Source organism: Meleagris gallopavo, chromosome 5 (assembly GCF_905368555.1).
Source record: "Meleagris gallopavo chromosome 5, MGAL_WU_HG_1.1, whole genome shotgun sequence".
Taxonomy (NCBI): Eukaryota; Metazoa; Chordata; class Aves; order Galliformes; family Phasianidae; genus Meleagris; species Meleagris gallopavo.
In genome coordinates this window covers 43,427,632-43,443,011 of record NC_139408.1, presented here as the reverse complement: position 1 = coordinate 43,443,011, position 15,380 = coordinate 43,427,632, and the positions used below count along the sequence as shown (strand labels likewise).

Sequence of the window (15,380 nt, the reverse complement as noted above, 5' to 3'; positions counted from 1 at the left end):
ACTTGTTAATGAGATCATTCATTAGAGACATATATATGAAAATACACGTTTTTTTTTCCAGTAAGATTCTCACAAAGTATATGCTTATCACAGAAGACACAAATTAAGGCTGGACATTGGCCAGCAAGACTCACAGCAGCAATCGTGCTTGCTCCAGAATAGGAGATGCTCTGAGCAACTAGCAATTGTATTCTCAGCCTTCTCAATATGCATCTTTACCAACTCTGACTGTATATCAGTGTGGGTAAAGTATCTTAACAGAGCAGCTTCCACTTGGAACAGTTAAAGTTTCTGGTGAAAGGAATGGAAAGCTGTGGTCTTGTAAGAGGTTACCAGATCTTTGTTTTTATTTTTTGATTTGTGCAAAACAACTTTTCCCTATTGTTCTCAAAAACAACAACAACAACACATTTTTTAAAAAATTCAGCCTGAGGGAGACATCTGGCATTGAATTTTTCAGATGTTTAGAATATGGCAAAAATTAGTAGTAAGTGAAAATAGAAGCTTTTAATGGAAAATGTCAGGCACCTTTAACAAAAGACAGTATTACCATAACTAGCTGTGAATTTTGCAGTAGAACTTCAACACTCGAAACAAACAAAGCCTTCCTAACCCTGCTGTGTCTCAGCTGAACTTCTGAGAAGACTGAAGCACAAGTAGAAAAGTGAAATTCAGCTGAATTTTAAAAAAGTAACATGATTCCAATTCAGAGAAGGGAAGTATTAATAGAGGTTTATGGATTGCAAAATCTGGCAGCGTCCTCCATCAGCAACAGTACTGCATGTAATTTTTACAGGTTGGAATAAAAAAAAAAAAGCACCTTTTGACTATACTTTGGAGATGAAAACAGATGATAAGGAAATAAAGGCTTTTATCTTAAGGAGTTTAATGATACCTCACTTCTCATCACATTTACTTTTAACACACAAGTACTACAACAGCAAAAGTTTAAACACGTTGCCTAAGAAAAAGCAAACAAGTTTCACTTACTGAAAATAGGAATGTAACCACAGCTGTTTCTGTGCTGTCTGTATGCTGTATGGAAGGGAACCACCAGCTTAAGGAGAAGAAAAAAAGAACAGTATTTGCTTTTTGAGAGACATTCTGAAAGCAGCAAGGGACTCGCGAACGTTATCCCTACTGTGCCCATGACTTGTTTTTTGAAAACTTAAATGCTCTAGAAATATAAAGTAGAATATAGCTGAATATACATAGTAGAATTTAAAGTATTTTTACAATGGAACAAGTTCCCAAAGACTAAATAGCAAATATACACTAGAAGAAAAAAGAGAACCAGTATGCAGCCTCTAGAATTAAGTCCTATTGAAAGAAATATGTGGGTAATTTTGTTTTGACACTACTTAAAAAAAAAAAATCAACAAACTGCAGCTGTTACACAAACTAGAGGGAATAAAACAAGCAGCATTCAGAAAAAAAACACAAACATTCTAAAAAGCAAGAACTGTTCAGGTGAAATTGCATGTCTTGTATCTTGTCTTAGTCTAGCACATGTTGCAATTTCTCCAGCCAGCATTTAGGTCCCTCTGAATGGCAGCACCAGTCAGCTGTTGCATCAACCATTCCTCTGATTCTGTATCGTTTGCAAGCTTACTGAGAGTGTATTTCACCCCACCATCCTGATAAGAAGTAACTGAACATCTGACACCAGAATCAGTGCTTGGCACAACCACTGGTGGTGGATCTCCAGCAGGCCTTCATGCCACTGATCCCAATATTTTAAGCCTGGCAGTTCAGCTAGTTTCCAGCCCACTCATCTGGCATGAACATCATCAGTTTATCTGTAAGAACGTTATAGGTGATAATGTTGAAAACCTTAATGAAAATACTTCATCTAGAAACAACCCAGATCTAGATCCAGTGCACTCCTCTCATTCATTAAGCTAGTCAGTCTCATCACAGAAGGACATATGCTTGGCTAAGTCAAATTTTTCTTTTTAAAAAAATCTATGCTGACTACTCCCAATTATTTTCTTATCCACATATTTGGATGTGGATTCCAGGATTGCTTACTGCATCACCTCCCTAGGGATCAACTGAAGGCTGACTAGGAGATTCCCCAGATCCTCCCCTCCTTATCTTTACTCTTCCTGAAGGCAAGAAGGAATTCCTTCCTTTCAGTCCTCAGGAGTCTTATCCAATTGCCATGACCTTTGAAGACTAATCATCAGCAGTGACACTAGACAGCTCCCTTTACTGCATCAAACAGAACATTACAGTATCTCTTTCAGGTTGACTGAGACTGCTTTTTAAACAAATACAATGATTTAATGAAGATAAACGTAGGAAGACTGAACAGACCAACTGCACATTGCATTATCAAAAAAATGGCTAATGAGCAGTAAAAAAAAGTTCTGTTATAACTGATGTCCACAGTGACACTGAAGACAACAGGAGATAAACTTGGAATATGTACAAACTCACAAACCTGAATATACTGCCAAAATCAAAGTATGACTGGACTTAGAACACTGGACAAGAGCTGCATTTTCCTATACAATTACACATGAACGTGATTACACAGATTTACATGTTATATATACACTAATACCCAGAACACTTTTTTTTTTTTTAGTTCAAACATAATAGCACTGGAGTCAGAATCCCATTAATACAAATAGAAGAATTCTGCTGCCACCTATTCAGCCAAATTGTCAGCAAGTTGGCAACTTTAGATTCATTCAACAGCAATCACTGAAATGACTTTGCAAGACATTGTTACCACAAAAAGCTAATAAAATGGATTTCCTTTTGCTCTTCTGCTTACCAGGATAGCCTTCCAGACTTTGCCTCACATTGTTCACAGTAGGATAAACCTTCATGGAGAAAAAAGTTGTCTTTAATAATGTAGCTTTAAATGTACATGAGATTAATTTTCAAACAACAACAAAAAAAAATCACCTTAAAGAAAACTTGTTATCAATCTAATAAACCATTAAAAGCTTCATTTTTTTTTCAAAACAAATAAAATCACACTGGAGTTTAAACCTAGTACCTAAAGACATACCAAATGAATCGGAACATCACATTTAAGAAGAGCTGCCACACCACTGCCTGCAGCCACCAGGCTCTCCTGGAATTCTGAGCGCAGCCATTTGGACTCATCTGCTCCCAGGGAACCAATGCTTGAGAACTGTCCTACAACAGGCCAAGACTCCTGTGCTGGTATTGATGAAGCATGCTCTTTCAAAAGCTATTGAGGAAAATTAAAACATTAAGACATTCAACAAACAAAGAAAACCTTAAGTAAGGGTTTGATATTGTTTCCAATATCCTCTATTGGACAACAACCTGGTAATTATGAAACACCCATTAGGTTCTTGGGCTTGTTCAGCCTGGCAAAAGAGAAAGGCTGTGAAGAGACCTAATTGTGGCCTTCCTATGTTTAAAGAAAGTTTATAAACTTGAGGGAAATCAACTTTTTACATTAGTAGACTGGGGGGATGGTTTTAAATTAGAGAAAGGGAGATTTAATTAGATGTTAGAGGGAAGGAGTTTTTTGTTTGTTTGTTCATTTTTTGTTGTTGTTGTTTTTTGTTTTTAACTGATTTAGTGGTGAGGTGCTGGAACAGGTTGTGGAGAGGTTGTGGATGTCTCGTTCCTGGAAGTGTTTAAGGCCAGGCTGGATGAGGCCCCAGGTAATTTGATCTGATACTTGATCTAGTGGCTGGCAACCTTACCTGTGGCAGGGGGTTGGAACCTGATGATCCGTGAGGTCCCTTCCAACCTAAGCCATTCTATGATTCTATGATCTCCAAATAAACATACTGCTCTTTAGGAAAAGATGAAACATCAAAATTTTATCCAAAAGCATTAAAGCCAACCTTTAAGTTGTGGGAACACAAGAAAAAACTGTTCAGAGCAGCAGCTGTGGAGCAAGATAAGCAGTATGAGAACCAAGGACACCGTCTGAAGAACAAAGAATGTCTCACGGATCTGACTGGATAAGCATCTGTGTGAATGATTGAAGACTGTTTTGCAGAATGCTCTGTTAACATGTATAAATAGAGTAGTGTTTAACAATAAAGTAGACTAATATCTTTTAACCACATTGGTGTGCTGTTATGTCTCTAGTGCATCCTGAGAGTCCAGAGACTTCCCACATTAAGTAACCAGTAAAAGGAATGCTAGGATCTCTTCATGTAACTGTGAAACAAGAGTTGCAGAAGTTGTAATTACAAGGCTTTTCATATTTGGTGATAGCTAATCTTAAAATTCAATTCATACCCTAAAGCCTACACCATAATGGAAGGAAAACAGAACAATTGAAAAGAAAAAAAAACAAAAAAAACTGTTTAGTTAAGTTGTTAAGCTGTGAATGGAATTTAAATGTCACATTAAAAACAGATGGATATAAGCACATATGAACTTGTGTGTAGTAGAGACCTTCTTCCCCTCCTCTATGGAAGAGGCTTATGACTAAAGGGCCTTAGTCAATGTAGTGCTACCAGATATACCTACATGGTTATTAATCTTTTTAAATCACAAAAACAATGCCGTAAGAACATTTTTTCCTTTATAGTTTTTTTTTCTGTTTTATTTTGTTTTCACTCCTTGACTTACTGGCAAGAAAACTTGTGTGGATATTGGACTTCTACTCACAGAAGACTGGTGTCTGACAATTTTTTTAATAGCAATATAGGAAGCCATCTGAATGATGGTGAATCTTCACACAAGCAAATGACACTTTGGACTGCAAGCTGACCTGGGTAATGGGGCTGAGGAATATAACGTGCAAGATCTACTCTGTTGTAAGCTTAAGTTGTTTTTTTTTTTTAAGTTAGCTTTTGCTAACTTAAAAATCAACATATTACAATATTGTTGTGTAGCTGCAAAATTAGGAGGAACTAATGAATGCTCTCAAATTACATTTACAGTTAAAATGATATTGATAAAAAACGTTACAGTACCTTTCTGAGCCTAAGATGACCCCACTTCTCTTTATCGATACCTTGATATCGCCCAGGGGTAGAACCAAGCAGATATACTCTACAGAAAGAAAATATCTGTAGCTTTACCAGCCAATAGTAGAAATCAAATCAATGGGAAAAGCTACTTTATGAGCAGGAAGTAGAAGGTAGTCCACTTCTTAACAGAAAGCCATGCCTTATATTAGCATCAGAAACATACCTGCACAGTGCTCTGTCTTAAAGTGAAAATGCCTACTCTTAATATAATCCTCATTATAATATCTTTTGCACATATATTCCTTATACAAGAGAAATTATAACAACTCAGACTCTTCTACCAGTAATTTTACAAAGTAAACATCAGAAAAACTTAAAAGAAACTTAGCATCTCTATCACTTAAAGAGATCTCTGTCAAATTACTGATTCAGTTTTTTTTCATTTCTTTAAAACATATGCTTATAAAACTAGAAGTTGATCAATTCAACACGTTTGCATAAGAGATTCAAACGGAACTTAATATTACAAATAAGAATGACAAAAACGATATGCATGCATACTGAAGTGGTAATTTATCCAGACGCAACAATTCAAAACTTCAAACTTTAAAAAAATAACCTAAATGTGTTCTACATTCTACACAAAATATAGAAATTAAACTATTTAAGTAGAACCCAAACTTTATAACCATGAGAGTAAATCTGCTTTGGAGCACTTCATGTTCTTCAGTTTTCAGAATGAGCAGCTCGGGAAGTTTGTCAGCCCCACAGAAAACTGCCTAAAGTTAGACTCACATTAGAACACTTAAATGTGAAACAAGGCAATCTTACAGAACAGATCAATTGTCTAATAGCTCTTAACAGCAGAATCCTTAACCCCAGGGGGGTGGGGAGCATGCAAGTTATTATAAACATAAGATATACCTTGTCTCTGATAAGTCATGTTCTCGAATCAGATCTATCCATTCCTTGAGCACAGGAGAACTGTAAGCCATCAAGTAACTTATTAGGTCAGATTTAAAATTAGTTTCAGATTCGCCAGCAGAATCAGATGATCCCTGAGGTAGCCTTGGATATAAAGGGCTTAGCCATATTCTAAAAAAAAAAAAAAAAAAAAAAAAAAAAAAAAAAAAAAAAAAAAAAAAAAAAGCCACAAAAACAAGGACACCACACATTATCAAAAGGTTGAAGTGATTAAAGCAGATGTGAAGGTCCTAAAAATAATACCTGACATATTTACTTTACTGTGATGCTACTAACTCTGAAGCAACTTGTCAGATGGGTGTCAGTTTTACACCCATCCCACACCACTAGTTATTTCACTTGAAGACAGCCAATTTAAACACATTTATCCATGCAGATGCTTATAGGTTTCACTGCTGTGGAAAAGGCCAGGCTCAGACATAAAGGTACCCCTCTAAAATCATCAGAAATGCTCCAATGACTATAAGAACCATGGCCTTCATCTCTACGCACCCTGAACTCCATGGGGGAGGAGACTTTGCCTACAGTGTAACAGACCTTTACACAAACACGAGGATTATCATTTATTTATCATCTCATCAAATCAGCTGAGGCTAATATGTCTAAATGCTTATTTTCCAGTAAAGATGAGGCCCCAATGGTATTTTCTCAATTGTTTTGACACACAGGTTGCCTTAGAAAACAATATATGTGCTCAATTTAATTCACATAGAAAACAGTGAAAACCAGGTGGCTAAACTGCTCCAATGAATTTACTTACGAAAAGCCTGATTTTCAACCTATTTGTTGAAATTAGTGTTTAAAGAGAGGAAAAGTTATGTATCTAGCACAAACAAGAAAACAGACTAACACAGAACAAGCCATACACACTCACTAATTAATAGCAGAGAATCAAAAGACCTACTAAAGTCTTGTTGCTTACCCCTGAGTTTTCTGGTGCCAGTCTTCAGCAATAAGATTGGATGTATGTATCACAACTCGAAAACCTTCTTCATATAGTAACAACATCATTTTCCTGAAAAATAGGATATAGAATATGATTTATTCGTGAGAACAGCTCATCATCTTGCGACAAACCTCCAGAAGCAACCAGGAACTCTTGCAGAACACTGTATTTGCTATGCTCTTTTAAATAGACTCACTCCTTTGCAGATACAAGATGTCCTCTCACATAATAAAAAAAAAGTTCTACAAAATGATTAATTGATAAATAAATACTGCATTGTCCTGAAGCCAAAGATCTTCACTATAAAGAACAGAAGATCTAATCTGTTCTTAGCAGTTACTTGCTATATGCAACATTCCCTTCATGACACTACATGAAACTCAAGTTCTGCTTTGCAAAGACTAAATATATATATGTATACATGTGTATATATAATATACGTGTGTGTGTGTGTGTGTGTGTGTGTGTGTGTGTATATCTCTCTCTCTCTATCTCAGTAATTGTTTCCAGATTGCTTACATTAACTCCAAAAACAGAGCTGTAAATCAGTGTTCTGACCAATCTGCTAATGACTGATAAAGCCTGCACTATAGTTTTGGTATTAAGGGATGAGTTATTAACAGCTAGTACCTACAGTTCATTGACTCTAGTTGCATAATTGGCACATCTAACATTTAACACTTCATTTGTTCCCTCAAAGGAGAAAAATCTGATCATGTATAAACAGAAAATAATAAAATAGCCATTTTCCTATAAAAGTCAGTTTTGCAGCTTTAAAACAATTTGCAGATACATGAAACAGATACACATAAAACAAGATAAACATTACTTTCAAATTTGATCAATATGCATTAGGCATTCCTTCAAAATTACATCTTCGCATCCAGTAATTTTCCTGTTCTCTAAATACTTTCAGACATTAAATACCAGTACTCTGCGTCATCTTTAGAAAGGGAGCTTTCTGCTTCTTAAATGTTACTTACGTATGGTGAGTTCCAAATGCAATATCCAGCTTGGCCTATAAAATGAAAGAGTTGATCACTATAAATTAGTTTAAAAATTCCTATTGTGTACTTCTAGTATGTAACACGAAGGGAAAGGCCCTTCACCTTCATTTTGTTTAATTTCACTGCTCTCTAGTGGACAGATCATAAAATACATTATTTTCCATCAATTAACACCTTTAAAATTTGTCCCTATCACTTGCTAGTAACTAACTTAGGAAGTCTATCATATGGGACATCACATTCAATTCCTGGTGTGCGTGTGAAAAAGACACATTATATGTAAAACCAAGTTTGTTGGTAGCATATTTGAAATCTTAATCTCATTAAAAAAATTAGTTGCTAGTCCACTATTTAGCATTAACACCAAGTTAGTACAGCACACAGCAGCTCAGAAAACTTGGCCTTGAGAACTCACTAAGTATGGCATTAATACTGCAATTTTCAGTAAGCTCCTATTTGCCAGACCATCAGAGGAAAAAAAGGAAGATCTCAATATCATGTTTTCAAAGATATCCCCGTTGCCAACTACCTAGCTCTCCCAGCAAAATCCTGATCATTGGCAAGCTTCTATAACCACGACACTCACTCAGGCTGAAGCCAACAACTTTATGATGGAGATTATGTGTAATAATATTTTCTTCTTTAAGACCTATCTGGACTAAAAATAATTCTTTGATTAAACTTAAGATCACAGTGACGCAAGCATTAAGTTCTGTGCCTTCTACAAAAAGTATTTCCTTCTCAGCAATACTAAGAATTACAGTGCAATGTGTTAGCGGAGACAGCAGGCACCTCTTCTGTAAGCCAAGACATTTTTGAAGGCAGCTATTCTGTGCAAACCTGTTGTGGGTGGCAGGTGTGCAACTCCACACCTTTTAGATCATAGTTTACATGTTCCTATGGTTCTGGTAAGTATATTCCTTAAAGCAAAATAATAAATTCTCAACTTCCCATACAAGGCGTTTCTCCTCTCGCAAGAAGACTGAATAAGATAAATGGCTTAAATTCAACCAAAGGATAACACAAATGTCAGTTACCTGACAGAAGCTAATGTTCTCAAAAGGGCGTGCTTGTGCAAGAAGTTCAGCTTTGGATTCTCTCTTTTCACCATGAACTATCAGCAATGGTTTCTTCCTGAAATAAAACGAGATCATTATGAAAGCATCAACTGAATTAGTAATCAACCCAGAACAGTCCTTGATGGAGATATGACTTCTGGTCCCTAAAATCAATAACCTATTATAAAGATGGCACTAAAGACTATACTAACTACATTAACTACATCTTAATGGTTTCTTCAACAGAAAGACAGAAAATAGGAAACAAACATATAGAGTCTGGATCTATAAGACAATGTTACTTTACAGAGAAGATGTGAAGGAGAAGGCTAGGTCTACTCCAGCAGTAGTTTCACATAATCTGCTCTACTGAATTTTCAGTGAAATGCAAAATAGAAAAGAAAATTCAGTATCATAAGTGTACTTCATCTGTGATAAATTGCCTTTGTCAGAATGTCATTTAAAGGAAATAAGAGCTGCTTCCACAAAATATACAGCAACTTTACCCATTTACATATCATTCTAATCTCTTTCACACACTTCTCTCATGCTCTTCAACATAAAAATTTTCATTCTGTTTTCACAGTTCATCTACTGCACTGCTCTCTTGGCCTGCAATGGGGTGACTTAAACTTACATAATAAAAAAATCAAAACTAGCCATACTGAACTGTCAGCACTTAACGCTGTCTCATAAAAAGGCAAGAAATCAGTAGAGAAATATAGTGGAATAAGTGAGGAATAAGCCTATGTGCACAAAAATGAGAAACACTGGTTTATCATTCAATTATAAGATGAATTTACATGAACAGAGTTATTTGGAAATTGTATTGTTTCATTTTTGTAAAGTAAACATACCTGTATTCCTGTGGATACTGCCTTACAAGCCATGCCACATCTATACAGTAGTTAAACTTGTACATAAGAAGGAAAATAAGCTCATTAAAAAGAAGTAGTAGTTTTGAGTATAGAAAAAATGCTTTCTACATGACGTTACTGTTCGTTATCACTTACATTATACAAACACATAATGATGCTCCATCACACAATGACACTACAAAACTGCAATCAGCATGTTTTAACAATGGGTTCATTTCTCAATTTCAAATGCTTTCTTTCACATCTCTTCATTCAAGAATAAATTTAAGTTACTCAAAAGCACGTAGTGTTCATAAAGTTTAGAATGCAGACAAAAATAATTATACGCACATAATGTAAAAAGCTGAAGTGCAGTGTGCCCTCTGCCACGTGTTTACACCAAGAACAAAAGTAAAAGCTTCCATTCAATAACAAAAATCTCATGCCTAGATTGCAAAACACATTGTTTTATCATTCAATTACATGATGATGCATTTTTCAATTGCGCATTTCCAGAGCACGAGAGAAAGTAGTTTCACATTTGCTTGAATTCTAAGCAGAACATAGGATCATTTTTATTTTTCAATAAATTGATGTGCAGTTGAAAGCATTCAGGGCTCCCTTGGTATTTTAATGAAGTTCTCTGCTGAAATCAGCTACATGGTAAAAACATGGATTACCACGTACAGGTTTGAGGATAGGGGAAATAAGCAAGCAATGGCAATTTGGCAAATAGAAAACTCACCTGAGCAGAAGATACAAGGGTCCCAAAAAGAGGAGACAAAATATCTATTAAAAACATCAAGACACAATTGAGTATAGAAAGCTTAAGAGAACCTTTTTTGTCTTGAACAGCATGATTACTACAAGTGCAAGATTCACAGACTGAGTGTAACAGACATGGACAAGTTTACTGAGTAGAACATTCAAGTCCCTGGTTCTGCTATGAAATGCTAAGGATTCTATGATTCTATGCTTATGGTCTTATGGTTTTAAATAGTATTACCCCTCTCAAAGCAGAGCACCAAGTTCAAAGACTTACCAGTAGAAAGACCAAGACCAGTTAAAGAAAGGGACAAACTACTTTCTCCCCTATAGAGGGTCTTGAAGAACTGTGGCAAGTTAGAAACAGAAAGGGTATAGTTAATACTTAAAGAGTTACTCGCTGCAGGTCTTTTGTGCTAGTACTGACAGCAGTCCTAGAGCTCCTTGCTTTTTTTTTTTTCTTTTCAGGGAAAGAGAAAAGAAGAATACAACTGCCCACTGCTTTGATACCCTGTCGCTCAAAGATACACAGACTAGAAACTTAGCTATGTGGGGAAGGCTGCACAGCAAACTGATTGCAGGATATGTGTATCCTTAGTCTATTGTATTAATGGGAACACAAAACACTAATCACACTGGAGGATTTAAAACCTCATGAACTGAAAGCACAGCTGCAACTACAAAATGTATCTGACAAATAGGTTATGAGATATTGTGTCTTTACTAGAACTTCTCTATAGGAACTGTTCTGCCAGTTAAAACAAAGAAATAGCCTCTGCACCAGCTCAAGCACACATATAACAAGATAATTACTCGTAAGAAAAGACTGCCCAGAAGGCAGAGAGTTCACAAGGTAGGTAAAACTGGAATAATGCAACGAAGGCCTCAGACACCAGGCTGCCTACAGCCACTGCTACAGGGGCACATAAGATTGAGGAACAGTTAGTTACCAGATGAGTTGTGTGACAAAAACAGACTGAGGATCCACACAATGAACTACAGAAGTTTCCTATCTCATTTTACTATCTGTGCACAAATCCCCTGTTAGTGATTACTTTTGATTTAGGTTTGCGACGCATGAGGTTCTTCTGAACGTAGGGATGGTTACCAGCACACACTGCTTTTTACCCTTATATAAAGTAAAATTAATTTCAGTCACCTGGCATTCCCAAATCACCAGTGTCATACACCACAACCTATTCCACCTCTGACTTATGCTCACTTTCAATTGCACTGATGCATGACTGTGAGCTCAAGCCACAGAAACTCACAAGGCAGTACTGTGTACTATGTCAAGTAACAGTGACTTACTGGGTCCAAACCACTTGGCAGCATAAAGACAAGCACAAACAAGAGGTAACAGAACCAGTTCCTACGATATTCATACTTGGAGCATGAAGCCTCATTTAAACCAAGGAATCTTTGCATTAAAAAAACCCATAAACTAAAATTAAGTGTCCTCTTGCACACAAGACCCTCCCATCCAAAAGCCCACTTCTGCGAGAGCCACTTCCTCACCTTTGATGTGCAGGGCTCCAGAATTATAGCTCTGCTCAATTCCCCTAACTTTGGTGAGAAAAAACCCAAAGGGATTCCCTCCACTCAGCAAATCCCAGGTATCTTGGGGTTCACCAGGTGCTTCGTTATAGTCCTCTGCTTTCACATTCTTTGAATGTTCATCTTTGCAATGACTCCGAGGTTGCTCATCACACTTTTCCTCTTTCAGTGTTTCCTTGCTGGCGTGCTTCTCCCGGTCTTCAGGCTCTTCATCACTACTAGAAAGGCACCATCCCAAGCCCTCCTGGCCGGGCCTCTGCTTTTCTGCAGGAGGTGTTTGTGCAGGGAGACGTGTGTCAATGAACTTCAGTGGAGAAGCCTTCCTCTTGTGAGCAGCCCTCCTGGCCTCAGAGCAGGGGTACTGCGGCGCACTCGTTTCACTGCGTGGGGCACTCAGCAGCGAGGATGTCGAGGGCTTTTCATTGTCAGAATTCTCTTCAGTGCTGTCCTCACTGCTGGACACAGTCCACCGTCCATGGGCACCTTCCTGAAGCATGTTGCTACAAACGAAGAAGAGACTAAAAGCCACGCTGTTTCCCTTCACAGGCTCCGCTTGCCTGTTATAATGACCTCCACCCCCCCAGTTTGACACGATCCTCATATGCAAAACAATATGCAATAATAGTAAAGCTGTTCCCAAGAAACAAAGAAACGCGGGCAACAGAAGCGGCTATCAAGTAGGAAGCAGCTGCACAGGGAAACCTGCACGTGAGAAACCGGCTCGAGCAAGGACACGTGCAGCAAAACACTCAGAGAGCAGGATTTGCACCACACAGCACTTCTCGCACTGAACCCAGCGCTCAGAGGCGCAGAACACACTGCTACTGAGAACGAGAGCTCGGAGCCCACCCGCCGCACCACCACCGCCCGCCTTAACACCGCCCCCGAGGCGGGCAGAGCCGCGGCCGGGCGGGGCCAGCAGCAGCAGCGCGCGGGAGCTGCGGCCAGCTGAGGGGGCGCGAGGTGCCGCCCGGACCGCCGCGCTGGGACGCCAGCCGCCAGCCCCACCCCTCACGGCAGCAGCGATGGTGACGGTACCGGCCCCAACCCAGCCCGAACCAGGACCCCACAAGCCGACCGCTCACCCCAGCACCTCTTCGCGCCAGCCTGCGCCCGCCCCTTCCCGTTCCGGAAGGACGGCAGCTTCCCCAGGCACTCGAGCTGGGGACCGAGTTCAGGAGGAGGAGATGAGGGAGGCGGCACCGCCTTCGCCCCGCCCCGCACAGCGGCGCCGTTGCCGGGCAGCTGCCGCCATGAGTTCGCTACGGGAGCGCTGCGCCAGGGTGCGTGATGGGGCTGCTGCGGGGTGCGGAGGAGGCGGCAGTGTCCCTGGGAAACGTGGTGTGCGGTGCGGAGCCCTTCCCGCCCCCCGAGGTGCTCGGGCAGCTCCCGTGTGCCTCTCGTAACTAGTGAAGCTACCGCGCGTTACCTCACTGAGTTCATACGATAAGCTGGCATCGGGCTGAGTGTTAACTCAGGGCAGGTGCGATATTTGCATAATGATTCCTTCCGTTCGGTGTTAATTACCGCAGCGGAAGCGCCCTGCTAATGAGATAACTGCATCGCAGCTTCAAGGCGGGTGTGGGAGGGAAACAGGGTAAAATGTTAGAGCACTGCCCTAGTGTGGGGCTGTTGTGCCTCACTGCTACAGGCTGCGACTGCAGTTTAACAACTGACTACCTGTTATCATTCCGTGATAAAACCAGCGAGTGCAGCTAGTTTGTGGTGCTTCCACTCGTTTCTGTCTCTCTGTTTGTGCTTTTCTGCAGAGTTTTGAGGCTATCTAGAAGGAACAAACTCAGTGTAGTTTGGTTCTAGTAGTCTGTACTGTATCTCTTAAGTTTGGGGAGGAAGGGAAAGAGGGAAGGGGGAACCTTTTAGAAATAGAAAAAAATATATTTTAATAAAAAAGACCAAAATGGCAATCTTTGTCCCTCAGCTACCTTAATGGTAGTTGAACACAGTTGATTACAGAAGTGGGGCTGAGCTTCAGTATGGATATTTTTTAATCATTTAGTTCACTCAGTAAGTGCTTGTTTTATTTTTCCCATAACTGTTATTTTAAGAAAAAATACTGCATCATATTTGTTGTTTTTAATGCAGATCACTTTGTTTCTGCAGGTTTTTGAAGTGTGTGATGAAGGTAACAAAGGCTATTTGAACAGAGAGGACTTTGAAGTGGCTGTAGTAATGTTGTTTGGTTATAATCTCTCAGAGGTATGTACTTTTTTCTCTTAAATTCTGAATATCCAGCTTACATAGATGCCTTGCTGTTGAGAATCCTATTTACTAAATGATCTGTGCTAACTGGGATAGATTGGTCTAGAACTGGTGAACGTAAACACCTACAGATTTTTGAAGTATTTTTTTATCTGGGGGTATTATTTCAAAAGAATACGATCAAACTTTTATTGCTGAGAAGTTATTCTGTAGACCCTGATAAGCAGAAGTATACATTGTGTTTCATATCTGTGTGCGATGTATGAAAAAGTGATATACTGGACTTGTTAATGATCAAGATTCAAAGTCAATCTTGTTTTTTATTAGTGGTATGTTCCATTTCTTTACGCAGTGAGTTCATGAGATGTGAAACAATTGCACCTGCTACTAACAAACACCTATTTTTGGATGCTAATGGAAGACTTTTTTAGTCTCAACTTCTCTAATATAACTATAACTGTATGAAATTCTCAACAAAATAAAACTTTTATTGAGAGGAAATCATGTGTTGCATATTCATAGGAAGATGCAGGATGAATTCCAAAGCTTTATGCAGTTTCAGAAATTACATTCCTACTCTAGTAAGGTAAATAATCTCAAAAGCAACATAAAGAATACACAGAAGATTCAAAATGTCTGTGAGGTTTTTCTCATAGTGTGACAGTACAAACTTGAGCAATATGTTATACTGTAAATTTAGTACAGAAATTATGATTCATCTTTCTTCTGCAGTTTGAGCAGTCTTCTTCCCCAGGGACCACTTGTGTATAATTTTATACTTTTTTCTTTCTTTCATACGAATTTTCAGAAAGTAGCCTAAGACAATCAAGATAGCTTTTTATATATGATCAAATAATGTAAAGATCATATAAATACTTTATTTAACTTTGAAAGGAGTAATCTGTTACATTTCAGTTATGAATAAATATTTCCCTCATGAACTAGAGTCAGATCTAAAAATGATGTAGGTTACTAAAGTGAATCTTAACTGCTGAGTTCCAAATCTGCAAATGATTAGTTTCCTCTTACCTGTCTTCCTGTTTAAAAACTAGCTTATCTTT

The 15,380-nt window shown here is 38.5% G+C and overlaps 2 protein-coding genes across 6 annotated transcripts in view; one reads left to right on the top strand and one right to left on the bottom strand.

Annotated features, from left to right (window-relative positions):
* The window catches only part of TDP1 (tyrosyl-DNA phosphodiesterase 1), a 37,324-nt gene extending 23,985 nt beyond the window's left edge, over positions 1-13,339 (bottom strand). Inside the window, exons 1-12 of the mRNA XM_085225476.1 lie at positions 13,185-13,339; positions 12,061-12,599; positions 10,523-10,566; positions 9,778-9,833; positions 8,900-8,996; positions 7,839-7,873; positions 6,832-6,924; positions 5,850-6,020; positions 4,929-5,007; positions 3,026-3,211; positions 2,786-2,834; positions 991-1,057 (exon numbers count right to left, since the gene is read on the bottom strand). Of these exons, the coding sequence (XP_085081602.1) occupies positions 991-1,057; positions 2,786-2,834; positions 3,026-3,211; positions 4,929-5,007; positions 5,850-6,020; positions 6,832-6,924; positions 7,839-7,873; positions 8,900-8,996; positions 9,778-9,833; positions 10,523-10,566; positions 12,061-12,595 (1,412 nt within the window). The 5' untranslated portion in view covers positions 12,596-12,599; positions 13,185-13,339. The remainder of the gene's footprint in view (positions 1-990; positions 1,058-2,785; positions 2,835-3,025; positions 3,212-4,928; positions 5,008-5,849; positions 6,021-6,831; positions 6,925-7,838; positions 7,874-8,899; positions 8,997-9,777; positions 9,834-10,522; positions 10,567-12,060; positions 12,600-13,184) is intronic.
* Positions 12,730-15,380, top strand: part of EFCAB11 (EF-hand calcium binding domain 11) — a 60,890-nt gene continuing 58,239 nt past the window's right edge. The window contains exons 1-2 of one of the 5 annotated variants that reach the window (XR_014883729.1): positions 12,730-13,382; positions 14,221-14,316. Coding sequence is in view for 4 of the 5 variants with exons in the window: in XM_085225486.1 (XP_085081612.1) it covers positions 13,125-13,382; positions 14,221-14,316 (354 nt within the window). In the remaining variant the exon portion in view is untranslated. The remainder of the gene's footprint in view (positions 13,383-14,220; positions 14,317-15,380) is intronic. The other 4 variants (XM_085225486.1, XM_085225488.1, XM_085225487.1 and 1 more) reach the window with 4 other exon arrangements.